The 18,785-nt window shown below is 35.1% G+C and overlaps 3 protein-coding genes across 4 annotated transcripts; 2 read left to right on the top strand and 1 right to left on the bottom strand.

Annotated features, from left to right (window-relative positions):
* The first annotated feature begins 1,447 nt into the window (after positions 1-1,447).
* On the top strand, positions 1,448-4,104 carry LOC127847091 (uncharacterized). Its single transcript, XM_052378697.1, has 2 exons — positions 1,448-1,794; positions 2,179-4,104. Exons 1-2 carry the CDS (start codon positions 1,561-1,563, stop codon positions 3,442-3,444), a joined length of 1,500 nt encoding a protein of 499 aa, XP_052234657.1. The 5' UTR covers positions 1,448-1,560; the 3' UTR covers positions 3,445-4,104.
* LOC127847090 (uncharacterized) lies at positions 3,562-12,587 on the bottom strand. 2 transcript variants are annotated; one of them, XM_052378696.1, is made up of 2 exons: positions 12,402-12,587; positions 3,562-5,800 (listed from the first exon to the last, which is right to left on the bottom strand). In XM_052378696.1, exons 1-2 carry the CDS (start codon positions 12,421-12,423, stop codon positions 4,326-4,328), a joined length of 1,497 nt encoding a protein of 498 aa, XP_052234656.1. In that variant the 5' UTR covers positions 12,424-12,587; the 3' UTR covers positions 3,562-4,325. The 2 variants fall into 2 exon arrangements, with proteins under 2 accessions (XP_052234656.1, XP_052234655.1); XM_052378695.1 differs by lacking the exon at positions 12,402-12,587 and adding an exon at positions 11,936-12,085.
* Positions 5,998-10,479, top strand: LOC127847092 (uncharacterized). The gene is made up of 2 exons (XM_052378698.1): positions 5,998-6,221; positions 9,214-10,479. The coding sequence occupies exon 2, from the start codon at positions 9,215-9,217 to the stop codon at positions 9,773-9,775; it is 561 nt and encodes a 186-aa protein (XP_052234658.1). The 5' UTR covers positions 5,998-6,221; position 9,214; the 3' UTR covers positions 9,776-10,479.
* Positions 12,588-18,785: the final 6,198 nt, after the last annotated feature.

Genomic DNA, 18,785 nt, shown 5'->3' with positions numbered 1-18,785 from the left:
ACATAGTGAAAAAAATATTCTTGACCTGAACTTATATTAGTCAGAAATACTGCATTAAATGCCCAGTGTAACGCAATCGGGTAAAGCTTTGGCTGTGTCTTTTAAGAAAGGAAGGGTGTATAATTAAAAATAAATAAATTACAAATTCATTCACATATCATATTAAATGGCACACTACGCATTGTGTGTTGCCGGTTATTATATGGCGTATCATATTACGTATTCACTTTACCTCTAAATCCACTGGTTGTTGTGCAACACTTTTCCTGTCTCGTGACGATCCGACCCCAACATTTGAAGCACCAGTAGCTGAATTCATTTCTTAATACTTAGTTATACCTGACAAGATTTAAATCTACGTTGAAAACAATGCTCCGTGTTATTACTAAATATGAACATTTTACCAATCTGACGATGTAAGAAGGTCCCACGAACACGTCATGTATATTTTTACTATAATAACAATGTTTCTGACGAAGCAGACGCGCTTTGATTTTGTCCGACGTCTGATCAACAAACAATATTTCAACGCTTGTTCCTTCAATAAATCAGAGGACAATAATTCTTAACTTGTGAAAGCACTCTGTAGCTCCAACCTGTATGGGTACTACCCAGAGCGCGAGATACTTCATAACTAGAACCACGTCGATATCCAATAAACTTACTTAATGCACCCCGTGCGACCATGGTCATACAATATTGCCACTCACTGCACGCGGTAATAATCTCACATAGAACGACCATCTGTTTTGCATTCAAACACCGTACTTTCTGGCAATAGTGATGTTATGCAAATAACGCGGGGGATGAACGTGTATACAAGGTATGGACGATACAATAAACGGGTTGTATGGCTAAACATATACAACATATGGTTATATGTGAATTTTGAGAACAATAAATACAGGTTTGATAAAATCTACAGATATCATTCGCTATGGATGTTTGAAAATAATACTCTGCTTCTTTTTTAAGAATTGTTAATAATTGATGTGAAACACTAATGAGCAAACCGACCACTCGAATTGAAAACAAGTACTATCTTAAATTTAAAGGGACCGTCAACCAGATATACGAAAACAAGAAAAGTTCTAAAATACCGTATTTTTACAATTATAAGTTTATATTAATTAAAATATCACGATTGGTACAATACATTACTTGAAAAAGTTGTTAACTTTTCATATTTTCAGTAAATTTGGTAATACAATATCGCGATGCGAAATCGAAAGAACATCGCGAAAATAGGTGACAACGATATACACACTATAAATAACGCAAGTAGATTGATCATTTTATGTAAAAAAATATATAGAATACACTACGCATGCACAATTTGCATTCCTGGGTTTACCTCGTTACGATGATGATCAATCTACTTGCGTTATCTATAGTTAACTGGTAGTTACCTGGTACACATACCCAGTAAAACTAATTACCGAATATAGACGATGTCAGAAATTAAGTCGACAAAGTGGTCTCCCCTGAAACTATCCTTTTCCGCCATTACGGTGCTCCCTAGTAAATATCGCCGAAATCGCGAAAGCTTATCCAGCCGCTATGCCTTACGAAAACTGTAGGGGCAGACAATGTGTCGTAGTTGGGTGCAGCAATAACCAGAGAGACCTGTATCGTTGGAAAAATACAATATGTGCTGAACATGGCGAAAAAAATGAGAATTGTATATGCCTTGCTCCGTTCAAGTTCCATTGTTTACCTCTGAACGCCGAGCGAAGACGAGAGTGGTTGGGTGTTATCAACAGGAAAGATTTCAATCCAGCAAGCAAAGCCGTGGTAAGAACCATGTAAAAACATTAGTTAACTTTGTTATGTAAAGATCTACATACTTTCACTAGTATCAATCTGAAATTGAGCCTGAGTGGTCAGTCTTTAAAAAAAACTTTATGTGTATTCGGACGAATGGCAATTCGGACAAAATTGTTATTCAGCTTTGTTAAGACTGTTCGATCTAGGAACGAGTGCTGTTTGGTAAACTTTATAATGAATTAGTTCATTTTCGCTTGAGGTCAGTTTTACCAAAGTAACAAAATTTAATATTTTACCTTTTGAGCCCAAGCCCCCCCCCCCAAAGTTGGGTTCAGGGGTGGGAATTACATTTATTTTTTATTACATGCATCAGTTCAGATACTGACAGATTAATGTATTTTCTATTTTCAGGTTTGTTCCCTGCATTTTGTAGATGGGCTGCCAACGAAGAAAAACCCTCTGCCTACCGTCAACATGGGCTATGAAGTGACCAAGACGCCAAAGCCAAGACGTCAGCTGGTCAGAAGAGCGCTGATGCCTGTGGGCGACAACATGAAGCTGGAGCCCTCCGAGCCCATGTTTTCTGCCACTATGTTACCACCGGATTATGTAAATGACATTAGTTATGAACAGATTGAGTGCAAAACAACATGCTGTCTAAAATATCCAGGTTTTTGCAACAATGTGCCGAAGATGGTAGAGGCTAGCACCCAGACTGATGATTTAATTAGACTTGACCATCCATATGCGTATCATAAAACCACTAAATGTGCATCTACTCAACAAACCACACCAGAATTCAGCATTGATGACATTTCTTCAGACACTGATGCACGCTTTTATACAGGACTTGACTATAGTGTACTGATGGCCCTAATAGCTATGATGATTCCATTTGGTAAAGCTTTAAGTTATAAATTAAACATTTCAGATCAAATTTTATCTGTCTTGATGAGACTGCGGCTAGGTTTGACATTTTTTTATATTAGCAGGCGCTTCAACATTTCAAGACCATTAGTCGCCAACATATTTCACACATGGATTGACATTTTGGCTGTAAAGTTGAGTGACTGTGTAGTTTGGCTACCTAGAACATCTATAAGAAGAACATTGCCTTCATCATTTGTAGACACTTATCCAAAGACAACATGCATTATTGACTGTACTGAAGTTTTTATTCAGCGACCGTTCACTTTGAAAGCTAGGAATCAGACGTACAGCAATTATAAAAGTCATAATACTGCCAAATTTCTTGTAGCTATTGCTCCAAATGGGTACATTATGTTTGTGTCAAAAGCATATGGCGGGAGAGCTAGTGATAATTTTATCACTAAATCTTCAGGTTTCTTGGAATACTTATTACCTGGCGATGAAGTTATGGCCGATCGAGGGTTTACTATAGGCGAAGAACTGTGTGCTAGACAAGTTAAATTGAACATTCCAGCATTTATGAAAGGAAGAACACAGCTATCTGCACAAGAAACCATTGCATCAAGGCGTATCGCATCTGTACGAATACATGTTGAAAGAGCCATAAATAGACTGAAATGCTTCAGAATATTAAGTACAACTTTGAATATTAAATCAACCACAAAACTTGATAAGAAAATGCGAGTGATTGCCGCCCTTTGTAATTTGCAGGGCTCCTTAATTAGAGAGAATACTTCTGAGGATTGAAGAAATGTTTTTCATTGTTTTAAAGAGAGCCTTAATTAGTACATCCAAGAATGCATATTGTCAATAGGAGCAACTAATGAATGAGTCAGATACAGAAGAATGAAAATGAACACAATATATGTTTTAGTACATGTTTTATTTTAACCAATTTAGCTAATAAATAATAAAATATTCATAATAGCACATGCATTTCTCTACTATTCTATGGGCAAGTTTAACGTTCAGTTTCACCGAGTATTAGAATGTAGCTTTAGTGATTTAAATTCATATTTATTATTTATTCTACAATTAATAATTATAATGATAGTCATTTTCTGAGAAAACTGGGTATAATACATGTGTGTAAATTGTCGTCCCAGATTAGCCTGTGCAATCCTCACAGGCTATTCATGGAAAACACTTTCCACTTTTTTTACATTTTTCGTTTAATTGAAGTCTCTTCTTAGCAAAAATCCAATTTAGGCGGAAAGTGTCGTCCCTGATAAGCCTGTGCGTACTGCACAGGCTAATTTGGGATGATACTTGACGCCAATGCATTATGCCCTGTTTTCTCAGAACGCGACTCATTAGTACTCGTGTGGTTATGGTTATCATTATTTCATTATTCAGGAAATATAATAGAAATGTTAATAAATAATCACTTATATATATTAACCTAAATAGATCTTTGTTTTTTTATATGAACCCACAAGTATGTCATTGCATTCACGCATAACTTCCAAACAGAGTATACCCTGATGGGAACTCCTGTAGAAGTTGTTGTGTTAGAGTCGACTCTGTTGTTGTATTAGAGTTATTTGCCTTAAACTGCTATCTGTTGTTGTAGAGATTAATGATATCTGATCAATACAAACACTATTGTTATTTGCCTCAAACTGCTATCAACAGTAGTGTTTGTATTGATCAGATATCATTAATCTCTTAAAATTATGCTCATCTACCAGACGGACTAACAGGTGTTTGAAGTAGAACTCTCTAATTCTGACCAGAGTGGTTCTAACAAAGTTGGCGTCATAGGGAACATCCACTATTAATCCCTCGGCTTTTGTCCACACAACAAATTTGCAGTGGTGTCGTGTAGTGCAGTGCATAGCTATCTGCACTTGTGTGTAGTACCCATTTCGTCCTTTTGGGTTAAGGCAGTGGTCCCCTGATTTGGTGGGCACAACATCATATGTTCCGCTTTGAATAAGTTCCCTCAAGGGCTTTGTTGGGCACTTAATTTCAAGAATGGTGTCCTCGCCAACAAGTCCATCTGGACTTGCAGCAAGATATGGTTCTGTCTGGTCGATGACAACGCCAGTTTGAACCACTTTTAGGCCAGTGTTCTGCTCAAACCAAGCTCTGGCTTCAGCTTCATACTTTTGCCCATGCTGAGTGGCACTGTTCCCTTTAAACCGTGGGTAGATCTGGTTTGTCACGAACTTGTTTGGGTCTGCACGGCTTGTTTTAGGAAGAGCATGGACCTTACTCGATGAAATCCTCAGCTTTCGAGCATCACTCCATAGCGTCGAGCATTGCAAGGAGGTAGCTTGGCTGATGTTGGTCTTTGCCTCAGCAGAAAGATTTATGTATTTCTTATAAAATGCATCACACGGCTGACAAGTAACTTCGTTAACTGGCCTTGATGGGTCTATGGTGTGGTCACTGTGTTCCACTGACTTCATCTCATTCACTGGTTTTTCCTTCGCACTCAAGATTTTTTGGAGCAGTGTACCTTTACATGTCCACAGCTTGTTGGTGCACGACTCACTGGCATGATCTTGAAGATCAGAGTGATCAAGGAATGATCTTATTTTTGGCAGTTGGGTTCCTGTCGCCTTTTTTTGTGTTTTTTTAAGTATTGGTGCATCGTCTGGCTTTGGTCTTTCGAAGTTAATGTTCTCAAACTCCTCATGCAGCACAGCTGTCCCTGCACCTCTACCCCACAGCCTATCCTTGTCTGTACAGGTTTTTCCTGCGAGTCCATGGTTCCATGCTAATGCCACAGCATAAATAATGGCCGAGATGTGGCTGCAGCTCCTGCCTGTGCCTGCTGGACATGTACAATAGCCTGTGAGGATTGTAGAATCATCTGCTATTGCCACCCAAGCCATGTAATCAGCACGGCCAACTCCTGGTTGAGATGGAGACACTTTAGCTTTTAGAAACTGGATGTTGTTGTGTGAGCTCCACATTATGTCCCCTAACCAGCCATTTTGAACATAGTTGTATGCATACAGTGATCGAAATGATTTCATCGCTTTTCCATCATACGCTTTGGCCATCACAAGGTAGTCAACCAAATCCTCATAGGTCACATTTGGCCAAGAGGTTGGATCATTCACTGTCCACTTGACGTCATCTGAGGGAAGGCCTGAAACAAAAAAAGGCTTAATTTCACTATTGTTTGATGAATTCTCACTGTTGTTGTGCTTCTTTTGGGAAAGGGGGGGGGTGACACAAGGTACAGCCATAGCTCTTTCGTGCAAACAATTAAGTTAAATTCATATAGCAACATTGATTAAACGTTTGGCCAACGTCAAACCGAAATTAAAATGTCATTTTTACCAGGGACCTATACAAACAAAGGGATGAGACACTCACTGAACCGAAGAACAAGCTATCGCGTTGTTACGCAAAAGGGAACGAGACTTGCGACCCAACGAGACTTCGCGCTTCGAGGCAAATTTTAACAGCCGCCATTTTGACAAAGCGAGACCGTGACAAAGCAATCGAGAAATAATAAGAGTACAAATTAACCAAGTGTTGCCAACACAGAAGTATTCATTGCAAAGGTTTGTTGAGTTTGATACATCTTATTGTTTCATTTGTTTTCGACTATGCTTTGTATTTACTTATAAAACAACGGTGGGTATTTTCACCAAATCATGCGTATCATTGTTTACACTTCCATAATCCGAGAAACGTGTGTCGTGGCTTTTTTCAAAAGGCTTGGTCAAATAAAGCTCTATACTATTGTTTTTTTTGTATTCTTACAAACGTTACATTTCAACGCATTGTGTGATGCTAATTTTATTTGTATTGTTAGCAAATTCATGATTTTAAATGAGCACAAAGGCAATACAATTTAAGTCATTTTTTAATTTTTACCACTATCAGTTTCATCAACATATGTCGTGGCTCTTTTTGAAAGGCTCAGTCAATACTAGCCCTATATTAATCTTATGGGTATCTTTACAAACATTACATTTTAACGCATTGAGTGATGCTAATTTTATTTGTATTATTTACAAATTCATGATTTTAAATGAGCACAAAGGCAATACAATTTTAGTCATTTTTTTATAGGTTACCACTTTCAGTTTCATCAACATATGCCGTGGCTATTTTTGAAAGGCTCAGTCAATACTAGCCCTATATTAATCTTATGGGTATCTTTACAAACATTACATTTCAACGCATTGAGTGATGCTAATTTTATTTGTATTATTTGCAGAGGCATAATTTTGTATTAGCTCAAAGATTATACAACTTTAGTCATTTTTTATTTTGTAATCACTATCAGTTTGATCAACATATGTCGTGGCTCTTTTCGAAAGGCTCAGTCAATACTAGCCCTATATAAATCTTATTGGTATCTTTACAAACATTACATTTCAACGTATTGAGTGATGCTAATTTTATTTGTATTATTTGCAAATTCATGATTTTGAATTAGCACAAAATCAATACAATTTTAGTCATTTTTTTATTTTTTTACCACTATCAGTTTCATCAACATATGTCGTGGCTCTTTTTTGAAAGGCTCAGTCAATACTAGCCCTATATATATCATGTTGGTGTCTTTACAAACGTTGCATTTCAATGCATTGTGTGGTGCAAATTTAATTTGCATTATTTGCAAAGGCATAATTTTGTGTTAGCTCAAAGATAATACCATTTTAGTCATTTTTTTTATTTTGTAATCACTATCAGTTTGATCAACATATGTCGTGGCTCTTTTCGAAAGGCTCAGTCAATACTAGCCCTATATTAATCTTATGGGTATCTTTACAAACATTACATTTCAACGCATTGTGTGATGCTAATTTTATTTGTTTTATTTGCAAAGGCATAATTTTGTATTAGCTCCAAGATGATATAATTTCAGTTATTTTTCAATTTTTTTAGTTAAACGTGTCATCAACATATGTTGAGGCTTTTTTCAATAGACTCCATCAATAGTAGCACTATTTTGATCATGTTGGTATTTTTGCAAATGTTACACTTCAATAAACTGTGTGGTGCACATTTAATTTACATGAATTGCAAAGGCATAATTTTGTATTAGCTCAGAGATTATACAATTTTAGTCATTTTTTTTTAACCAGTCTCGGTTTTGAATGTGTATGTCAATGCTCTTTTCAAAAGGCTCGGTCAATAATTGACCTATGATAATCATGTTGGTATCTTTAGATATGTGACACTTCAATGCATTGTGTGTTTCACATTTAATTTGCATTATTTACTAACTCATAACTTTGTATAAGCTAAAGGACAATACACATGTATAACTTTAGTCATTTTTTAATTGTTAGACCGCTTTCAGTTTTGTATACATATGTCATTGCTTTTTGCGTAAGGGCCAAGGCTCTGTAAATACTAGCCCTATATTATTCATGTTGGTATCGTAACCCTTTCAGCGCTGGAATCAAACTTTAAAGGCCTTTGCAAACTGTTTGGACCCAGATGAGACGCCACAGAACGTGGCGTCTCATCAGGATTCAAACGGTTTGCTATTCTGAAAGTATTCTGTGAAAAAAATCTAAGAAAATGCTAATTTTAGAAATTCAGCAGACAACACTTTAGCAGACGACAAATTTCCCAGCATGCTAAGGATTAGCAAACTGTACACTTCAGTGCATTGTGTGGTGTACATTTAATTTGCATTATTTGCAAAGTTCTTGATATGTATAAGCTCAATGATGATACAATATTAGTCCTTAATCAATTATTTAAAAAAAACAATTGAGATTAACATTTGTCTCCGCTTTTTCTTAGGGATTGATCAATACAAGCTCTATTATTGTTTGTGTTTGTACCAATGTTACATTTCAATGAAATGTATGGTGCATATTTTAAATGCATTTTTTGAAAAAAAAAAATTGATGTCTGCATAGGAAATCCTGAGGTGGAATTTTCAAGGATGTTTGCTAAGAAGAGATTTCATTTCAACAAAAAATGTCATAAAAGTGGAAAGTGTCGTCCTTATTAGCCTGTGCGGACTGCACAGGCTAATCTGGGACGACACTTTACGCACATGCATTATGCCAAGTTTTCTCAAAACACGAGACATATAATCGTTCTCATTCACAGAATGTTTGGCCATTTTTTTTTTAAATATAAATTTAATAACTATTATTCTAGAAAAAAAATAGAAAAATTGCAAAGGTCATATTTCTTTATCATTGGAGAAAACATTTATTCTGAGATATTTTCAAGAGTTTGTTTCCACATTGTTAATGCTTCTATTAAGAATTTCTGAAATGTGTAGATAATTGTTATTCAATTAATGCAAAAAATCGGAATTCTTACATAAATATTTCAATTAATTTTATTAATATGTTGATACAACTAAGTACATTTTTATGTCCATCTGTCTGGTCGTCTGAAATTCCGTCACACTTTGCGTTTAGGTTTTGCGTTAACGTTTCGAAAAATGTGGAAAAAGGTGGCATAGTCTATTAGTCTTCCTATGGTGGCAAGCCATGTTTTCAATAAATGATGGTGACTGTGTAAACATTTTATTAACTGATTTTTAGAATATGTTTTGTTTTATGCTTTTAGAATGCCTAGAAAACGCAAAAGAGGATCCCTTACGGTGAAACGCAAGTACCACTACATAACATCTGAACAGCCAAAGGAAGAAAACCATGTTGCCAGTGAACCCCTGGTGAACATTAAAGCTACAACAGATTCTTCTACCCAGTCAGAAAGTGAAAATGTGCAGTTCACAAGTGATCATAGTTATGCTATTGATGAAGACTCCACATATGAGCTTGACTCCTTCCAGGAGACAAACAATGATAAGCCTGAAGCTGATGTGATGGAATGTAGTTCAAGGCTTCTAGAAATGGAGGTGGAGACGACAACCTTCTCAGACTTTGCTGTGGAACTTAAACTGCAAAATTTTTCATCTCAGTTCGTTGTAAAGGAATTAGAGCAATCAATTCAAATGTTACAGTTGTACGCAAATGACAGTCTGACAGCAATCAAGTTATCGGTTGAAATTAAGAGTGATTTTACGTGCTCTGTCTATGTGCATCGGAAATGCATTCCGAGATCTCACCAAATATGGACTGGACTGCCACAACATATCAATCGCGTTGCTTATGTTCTGGTGTTATAGGAAAGACTGTTAAAATTTGATGTCTGCATAGGAAATCCTGAGGTGGAATTTTCAATTATTTTTTTTTTCGCATAGATAGTCGATGTAGGGATATAGATAAATGAAATTAACTAGTTTATATAGATGGAGTTATTAATTTTACTTATAGATTTCTCTCTAAATAAAATGATTGTACTTTATATACTCTAAGGAACCATATCGCTATACATAAACTATAGTTTTGCTTTAGTATAGGTTGTCAACACAGGGATTTTACTTATACTTAACTACAATTAAGTGTAGCATAGGTAGAGGTATATCATACAGCTTTTACATTGTCAGTATTACTCAATTCTACATTTCTAAAAAAAAAATTACGAATGAAAAAACAATGCAAGTATATACTTTATGCAGTTATATGCAGGGATCATATTTTTTTCTTATATGTGTCCTAATTTTATATTAATGTATGTAATTCTTGTTTAAAAAAAGTCATTTAATAATTATATTTTTCACTTATGAACTTTGGTACAGACAGGTCACTATGTATTAACAATATTAACATTCTCACGAAAACATGTTTATTCCTTATATTGTAAAAGGAACTTTTTCGAAGTGATGCATGATTTGTATTTACTTCAAAAGCATGCTGTTATTGTAAATGTAATGTAAATGACGATTAGCTTAACATGCTTAAGTCAGAATAAACTTTTATGTTCTATTAACTGCATTTAAATCTTTGTCCATAATTTTGTTAAAACCATTCTACAACACGTTCTATATTCATTTCTTTGAAAATAATTAAAGGAATAAAACACTAAACTCCTTTGTACACACTATTTACTAGTAACTGTAAATGCCTGATTCAATTGTCTCATCATTATTACACCGTATCATGTGTCCACTGTTTTGGATATCTTACTTGCATGTGCGAGGATTTGATTTATTAATGTTGTTTTATATATTGATTGTTCGAGATATATATGATAATAAAACGAATAAAACATGAGTATATATATATATATATATATATATATATATATATATATATATATATATATATATATATATATATATATATATATATATATATATATATATATATATATATATATATATATATATATATAGAACTACTAAAACACGAAAACCTTTCTTGTTTTTTGTTTGGTTTGTACGCAAAATGCAGAACTAAAAAAATGCATCCAATATTTATTACCTCGTAAATTCTGTTAATGTTTTTTTATGACATGACCTCGAAATCCTGATACACTTTTATACTCCGCACCACAAACAGGACAAATATAGCACAGCTCTTTCGTGCTTGCTTGCGATTTATTGTTTGCCTCATCATCAGTATAATAACCTTATACCAAATCTAAATCTATGTCGTCATCCCATGAAAGGAAATGTTTATGTTTAGAAGACATTTTCAGTAAATTCCATGAATTCCAACGTTCACTATGACTTAAGGGAGTCCAAATAAATATTAAAATGACATTCGAAAATTTGCTGCGTCGGAGGTTAAAAGAACAATTATACATTTTGAGTTGTTTGCACTTAACAAGTCTTGATAATGTTGCTATTTTAAACAAAACATGGTAACATTTTAATTCTATTAAAAGACCGGTCTTTTTTACATGCACATACGTGCGATAAACAACGGCAATTTAACCCTGGCGAAACAACCGGCAATTAATATTCATCAAAGAGTCCGATAATTGGGTGCCCATGTGACATACTGCGTAATAATAAGACTAATTAATGATTGATTTTGAGATCAACAACGCAACAATTAAACGAATAGGTACTTGTTTATTTAACATAATATAATTTGAATCCGAAAAAACGTAACGCGTTAAATAAGCGAAATCCCTCGCAATCGATATCGTGTAGCCGCATTATCGCTACACAGGGACCAATCGATCGAGATTATCAAATCTCGCGCACCGGTTTATTATCGCTACACCGGGACCAATCGATCGAGATTAAAGTATAGGTCCCTGATCTCGCGCACCGGTTTATTTTGCGTGCTGTAACGGGATATCGCGAGGTTGCTAATCCCTTTGTTTGTATAGGTCCCTGTTTTTACGGATAACCGTTGAACCTACGACATGCACTGATAGATCTATCTTATAATAGTGATTCCATGAATTTCTTTCAAAATGCAAAATTGATTACATTCACCAGAGACGTAGATAACATCTACGTCTCTGCATGCACATGTGTGTTTGATTATTTCAAGATGTCTGTATTTGTTCATGTGCTGGCTTGTAGATAATTAAAGATGTTAACTTGTCAATATGAATACATTTCGGATATATCTGTTTGTTCGGCTATTTGATCAGTGTCAAAAATATGTCCATGGTTACATTGTCCCATATTTGTTAATGTTTACGCGTTCGCGTGACAATTAAATTTAACTATCGTTTCGATTGGCTGATAATTATACCGGGCTGACATAACTGCCATTGAGTGAATAAAAATAGACTCAAGCGAGCGTCTGTAAACAATTTTAATCATTATAGTCCAACTGTCAAAACAAAAGCTTAAAACAAAGGTCGCTATTACAACATTGTAATGCACTTAATAGGTCGCATTGATTATTGAAACGTACATAAAAAGCTTAAATAAACCATCTACTTACCGATAGTTGTGTCCGATGCCATTATGAATATAGTAAACGGGCGTTTGTATATTAAAAATAAAACAATGCTATATCGATGCTGCCGGTGCTGCTACTGATATCTGGAAGTCTGAGAGCACCGTAATGGCGGCGGGTCACGTGACCGGCAAGATGTCAGCCTCCTTATCTATGGAACTGACATCGTCTATACTGAAAGTATGAAAACTTAATAACTGTTTTCAAGTTATGTAATATACCAGTCGTGATATTTTAATTAATATAAACAAATAATTGTAAAAATACGGTATTTTAATACTTTTCTTTTTTTTGTAAATCTGGTTGACGGTCCCTTTAAAACGGCGATTGTTTCGAAGACAAATTGTTGAAATAAAATGTCATTATATAATTCAGGCAGTACATACACAATCATATTTTTAATTATAATAACCTTGTTAATGTATGCATTCCTTACCTTTATTATATATATTTTCTCAGAATACGGAGCATTAATATTGTAACAAATATTTGCCAGATTCATGCTGGTTCCCGTCTTTGATCGGACATAACGTGAAATTTACAAAAAGCCGCGACGTGGAATTAAGTCATTACGCATTGTTTACACGCGCCGTCTCATACATAATTGATGGTTCTTTTCCGCCGTATCGTTTTTTTTTTCGAAGCGGTGCACCATGAGCTTTTAAACATTCTCACACAAAACAACGACCAAAGTGTGAGTCTGGGCGGCGTATTTTGTTATTGTTCTTGCAAGTTGTCGTGCAGCGTCCTTAACATCAACCTACACGGTAACGCGAAACTATACGCACATAAATTATACCCCTTATTCTCGTATCGCAGCGCTTATTAATAACAACCACCGTATTTCTTTGCAGGCGTTTTTTATCAGTCTTGCGTGTAAGACAGGTTATTAGCAAGTCATTTGTAAGTTTGGTTGATCTGCAGAGCAAGGTATGTTGAACCATGTGACATACGAGTGTATTTAATTTGCTTCTTGATAGTGGATGAAAGGCATACTGTTCGTCATACATTGTTTCATTTTTTACATGATCTTTCAATTTTTTTCTATTTATTTGAAGACTGTAATACATGATGCGATGAACACAATAAGTGATTCACATTTCATTACATTATACCTCATACATGCGGGGGCTTTAACCTTGAATTAAATATCAAATATAATACTGACTGCTACGGAGTAACACATAAGATCGTCTATGTATGCATTAAATTGTATTAAAACAATACGTACAGATTGCACTTTTTACAGAATAATTTATTTAAACGTGGAATACTTAAATTCGATATGTTTCGATTTTGCTTTATTTCAATTTATATCTTTGATAAATATCTAGATTCTTTTTAAATTTCCGTCATTAATAATTCAAAAGTAATGGATACTATTTTCTCGTAAACAATAACTAAAGCAAAAACGCTTTATAACAAGAGCTGTCAGAGGACAGCGCGCTAGACTATTCGAGCGCTTGACAGTATAACGTAACCATCATGGAGACTGGTGGGGGTATAATGTGGGTGTGTGGTGATCATTTAATAGATGATCTTTCAAAAATAAGAATTTTTTTATTTTTTTTTTGGGGGGGGTGGGGGTTGGGGGGTTTGGAGGGATGGGTTCTGGGGGGGGGAGTTCTGGGGGGGGGGGGCGTGGAGGGTGGTTTGAGTGGAGTGCATTGTGGTATGTCATGTAAGTGTTGTTTTGTCAAACTTTAACATAGATTTATCAATAATATGCATATTCTAAGTATAAAAGGGGCAATAATTCTGTCAAAATGCTTGATACAGTTGTCTGCTCTTGCTAATAGGTTGGGGTCATGATGGTAAACAAGTATGCAAAATATGAAAGCAATATGTCAAGGGACACAGGAAATATTTGGGGTAGTACGCAAACTTTTACATAGATTTATCAATAATATGCATATTCTCAGTATAAAAGGGCCATAATTCTGTCAAAATGCTTGATACAGTTGTCTGCTCTTGTTATAGGTTTGGGTCATGATGGTAAACAAGCATGCAAAATATGAAAGCAATATGTCAAGGGACACATGAAATATTTGTGGTAGTACGCAAACTTTAACATAGATTCATCAATAATATGCATATTCTCAGTATAAAAGGGGCCATAATTCTGTCAAAATGCTTGATACAGTTGTGTGACCTTGTTATAGGTTTGGGTCATGATGGTAAACAAGTATGCAAAATATGAAAGCAATATGTCAAGGGACACAGGAAATATTTGGGATAGTAGGCAAACTGTAACATAGATTTATCAATAATATGCATATTCTAAGCATAAAAGGGGCCATAATTCTGTCAAAATGCTTGATACAGTTGTCTGCTCTTGTTGATAGGTTGGGGTCATGTTGGTAAACAAGTATGCAAAATATGAAAGCAATATGTCAAGATACAAAGAAAATAATTGGAGTAGTACGAAAACTTTAACATTTGCACGCTACCGGAAACGGAAACGGAAACGGAAACGCCGACGCCGGGGTGAGTAGGATAGCTCCACTATATACATGTATATTTCATATATAATAGTCGAGCTAAAAAGTGTGTTGATCTTAAATTGTCATGCATATTTTTACACAGATATGTTTCGTTTTTATGCTTGCTATGGGCCGGTGCATACGAAAATAAACATTTTACAACAAAGATGAATAAATAAAATATGATGGCAGACGATGAAACTTGAGCGTGTTCTCCTGTGAAAGCACCGTTTTATGCGCTCCATATAGGCCATATAACTCAATGTACATTGCATTCCTTGTCAATGGATAACACATTACCGCCCTAGTAATGTTCATATTGGCATCCATGTATTGGCTGCAGTAATTGCAGTACTTAAACGAGCATATCGAAAGTCGTTAAATAAATAGCTTGACGCCGAGGAAATGTGGGTATTGAATTGTTTAGTGTGTGTCTCACAGATAGCTATAAAGAGATTACTAGCACTAGTGCAAGCATAACACCGAACTGAAAACTATGTGTTTCAATAGTAAACCGATTCTTAATTAAATAATGTATTTTGGCGACGATACGAAACAAAACTGTACAACACAGCTTCTAATGCTTCAATGAATTATTTTTTGACTTTTTCTTATGAATTTTAGAGGAGATACTCAAAACATATGTACCAAAGTATTATTACCAACGTCCGTCGATGTTTAAATTTTGGAAATTTTGGGCATTGATAACAAAACCAAATTAATTAAAATTTCTCTTTTTATTAATTACGCATTAAATAAAAGAAACTAATTGTTAAATGTAAGTTCATACTCCTAAAACAAAGACATATACTTTAACATTTTCAATAACACAATACGTATGTATATCACAATCAAATGTAATATATTTTATAATAAAGACCAGGGATACCGTATGTACACAAATTATATGATTATCGTGACATGAATCTTCTTAATCATGCTTTGTTTGTTTTGTTATACTGACGATGTACAATGTGCAAGTCATAATAAAACACATGTTCTGTTCTGTTTTAAGCATACGCCATTCAGAACACGTACAAATATTTATGCACTTTTTATACAGCTGAGAACAGAAACAGAACAATACGTTATTTATCCTATGTATTTATAGATACAACATGGTATGTTGTCGGGCCAGTAAGCTCAGTCGTTAGAGCGCTTGACCGCAGGTTTCATTCTCAGACCTGCTAGATACTTGTGTGGGGATTGGTCACAAAATCCCATAACTCTGGGTCAGCAGACGATTTATTGCTTAAATCTTACGGCGGAGTCCGGAGATAGCCGATGTATCAAGATTGAAAATCCCATCTGCGGCCATTCTCGCTTACTTCAAATTCAAGTAGTGTGTTTGTCAGTTACTGATATGAGTATGTAAACTTAATAATGGCCATCGAGCTTACCGCTGACAAGTGCGAGTTGGTTAACTGACCGGCGTTATTCACTGAAATACTGTTGAAAACAGAAACAGACTGAAAAACTGTTGAAAACAGCAACATAATAAAATACTGTTGAAAACAGAAACAGACTGAAATACTGTTGAAAACAGCAACAGACACAAACAACAACACAAATCATGTTTTCTAAGGTGAAACCACTACAAAGCGATTTTAAAACTAAACAACCAAGTCAAAGTTGTGCTCGCATTCGTGGGACTGAAACTGTAAATACGTTATTAAATAGCAAATAATGTTTAGAAAACGGTCGAATTGATCAGGTAATGTCTAAAAAGGCGTTATACATGATACTGCTGTTCGAATAACAGTCACAAAAAGTCTTACATCTAAGTGTTTTACAGTTTCACAATTAAGAAAAGTACAGAGAAAAATGTTTGCATCAGGAAATCACGTGTGCCTTGGGAGTCATTCACACGTGTCTTCATACAACAGAGTCTTATTTAAAATGTTTAAAAAGTATTGACTCTTTATTTGAAATAAATAATACAGATGTATACGAGATTTGTTCATGTATTGATTGTGTGCGTTATGATCAATGTTGGACAGAGATAATTTCTAGCCGCAATAAATGATTTTGTGTGTGCATGTATCGGCAAATCAACCGGTAATCTTGACAGAGCATTTATACTTATCTCGATTTGTTACTGTTCAAAATATTATTGTCTTCGAGTAAATATTATATATATAACAAAGTCGCTTTTAGCCGTTTATAAAAAATAAAACGCTTTGATTTAATTTGCCGTAGCTTTCGACCTGTCGGTCTTCTTCAGCGGCATTTATTTGTCAAATAAATGCCGCTGAAGAAGACCGAGAGGTCGAAAGCAACGGCAAATCAAATCAAGGCGTTTTATTATGTATATTTGTACAAAAAACAACATTCTTTCACGCATTTAAACACCTCTATCAAAGAAAGAAAAAATAGTTATATATAATCAGGGCATGGAACCGGGAACATGAGGAGAAATAGCTTACGCATGTAAGCATAGCCACTCTGTTTTTTTAAGATTTACGTCGTACTTAAAACGCAATATTTGATATAAACGTTATTTATAAATGATTGAAAAAACAGTTCAAAATGCTATACCATCATCCTTTTTTGATTTATGGTTTAGCATTAACGAACTGGTGCGTTTTTATTGTTGTGTAAGCAGTGTAAATGAATCATTTTAGTTGTTTCTCGCTATAAGCTCCGCTCGAATCCTTATGAATAATTTGTTCTGTCATGGATAAACTTAGACTAGTACCAACGTTGCGGCAGCAAGGTCTTTATGGGTACATTACATGCTACGGCAGCCAATACCACATGCTTGTAACCGAGTATGGAACGGTTTTAGACTGTACTATGTTTCAGATATGTCATCTGGATACAAAAGCATTGGCGTCGTACTGAATTGCGGCGACTAGTATGTAATACGTTTTTTTTCGCTTATGGGAGGAGAAGTTATTTTACGGATCAATGTATATATTTTTGTTGTCAGAAAATCTTGCATAGTGGTGATTTTTTGTGTAAATTAGTGTAAATAAGTACTGCATTTGTGCCTATTACATTTATTACAACATTTATTGCCAATAATGCAAAGCTAATTCTTTTAATTAATAACTGATCACCGGGACTGGGCAATAACAAAAGATCACAGGGACTGGGCAAATACGCGAACCGGTGAAACTTTCTGGTTTTGTATAAAAACAAAACTTTTTTGTTCCACTATCCTAGCAACCACTTAGTTACTAATAAAGGCGCTATAGAGCGCGAAGCGCGACACGTATTATTAATTGCAATAATGAGTCTTGATAAAGGAAGCAGCCGCTTATCAATGAGGAGCACCATCACAGCACCCCAGTCTCATTTCTATCAAGTTACTACAGTTTTTTTAAGAACCACATATAGAAGGCCGCAGGCCTGACTCGTATCTTGCCAGTGGTATGGACCCTTTGGTATGGACCTTTAACCCCGCTCACTATCCAGCGTTTATACTTCCGGGTTTACATTTAAACCGACTATCTTAGTTAGAAGGTGATTTTTCAAGTGGTTCCGTAGTGAAGTGGTTACACGCTCGCTTCACATGTTAGAGGCCCAAGGTTCGAGCCCCAGTAGAATCAAATTATTTTATTTGTGTTCTATGTTAACTTTTTGTTTTGATGTAGACATTTTAGTTTAAATAAATATGCTGTTCTATTGTAACCATTTTTTTGTTTTTATTATGCCCATGAAATATTTGTGTGAGAGGGTGGGGGGGGGGTTCGTAAACACATTAAAACTTTAACAGTGTTTTCATATCAATGAGTACTCAACCCCTATCTTAAATGAGCAACGTAAGAATAAGTTCAGAATCATCTACCCTTGAAGTTGAGAAAAATATGAAATAACGCTTACAAGATGAAGCAGATTTTTTAAAACCTACACAGTTTTGTTCCATTAACAAAAAATGCAA

This window comes from Dreissena polymorpha, chromosome 10, assembly GCF_020536995.1.
Source record: "Dreissena polymorpha isolate Duluth1 chromosome 10, UMN_Dpol_1.0, whole genome shotgun sequence".
Taxonomy (NCBI): domain Eukaryota; kingdom Metazoa; phylum Mollusca; class Bivalvia; order Myida; family Dreissenidae; genus Dreissena; species Dreissena polymorpha.
The sequence above is the reverse complement of the archived record's forward strand: the minus strand, read 5'-3'. Positions and strand labels throughout refer to the sequence as shown.

Excerpts from the sequence above, each read along its gene's own strand:
- LOC127847092 (XM_052378698.1), top strand. The coding sequence starts at position 9,215 with ATGCCTAGAAAACGCAAAAGAGGATCCCTTACGGTGAAACGCAAGTAC.
- LOC127847090 (XM_052378695.1), bottom strand. The coding sequence starts at position 12,017 with ATGAACAAATACAGACATCTTGAAATAATCAAACACACATGTGCATGC. Across the intron at positions 5,801-11,935 it reads TATCTACGTCTCTGGTGAAT|GCCTTCCCTCAGATGACGTC; the intron begins GTAATCAATTTT and ends TTTTTGTTTCAG.
- LOC127847091 (XM_052378697.1), top strand. The coding sequence starts at position 1,561 with ATGCCTTACGAAAACTGTAGGGGCAGACAATGTGTCGTAGTTGGGTGC. Across the intron at positions 1,795-2,178 it reads ATCCAGCAAGCAAAGCCGTG|GTTTGTTCCCTGCATTTTGT; the intron begins GTAAGAACCATG and ends TTCTATTTTCAG.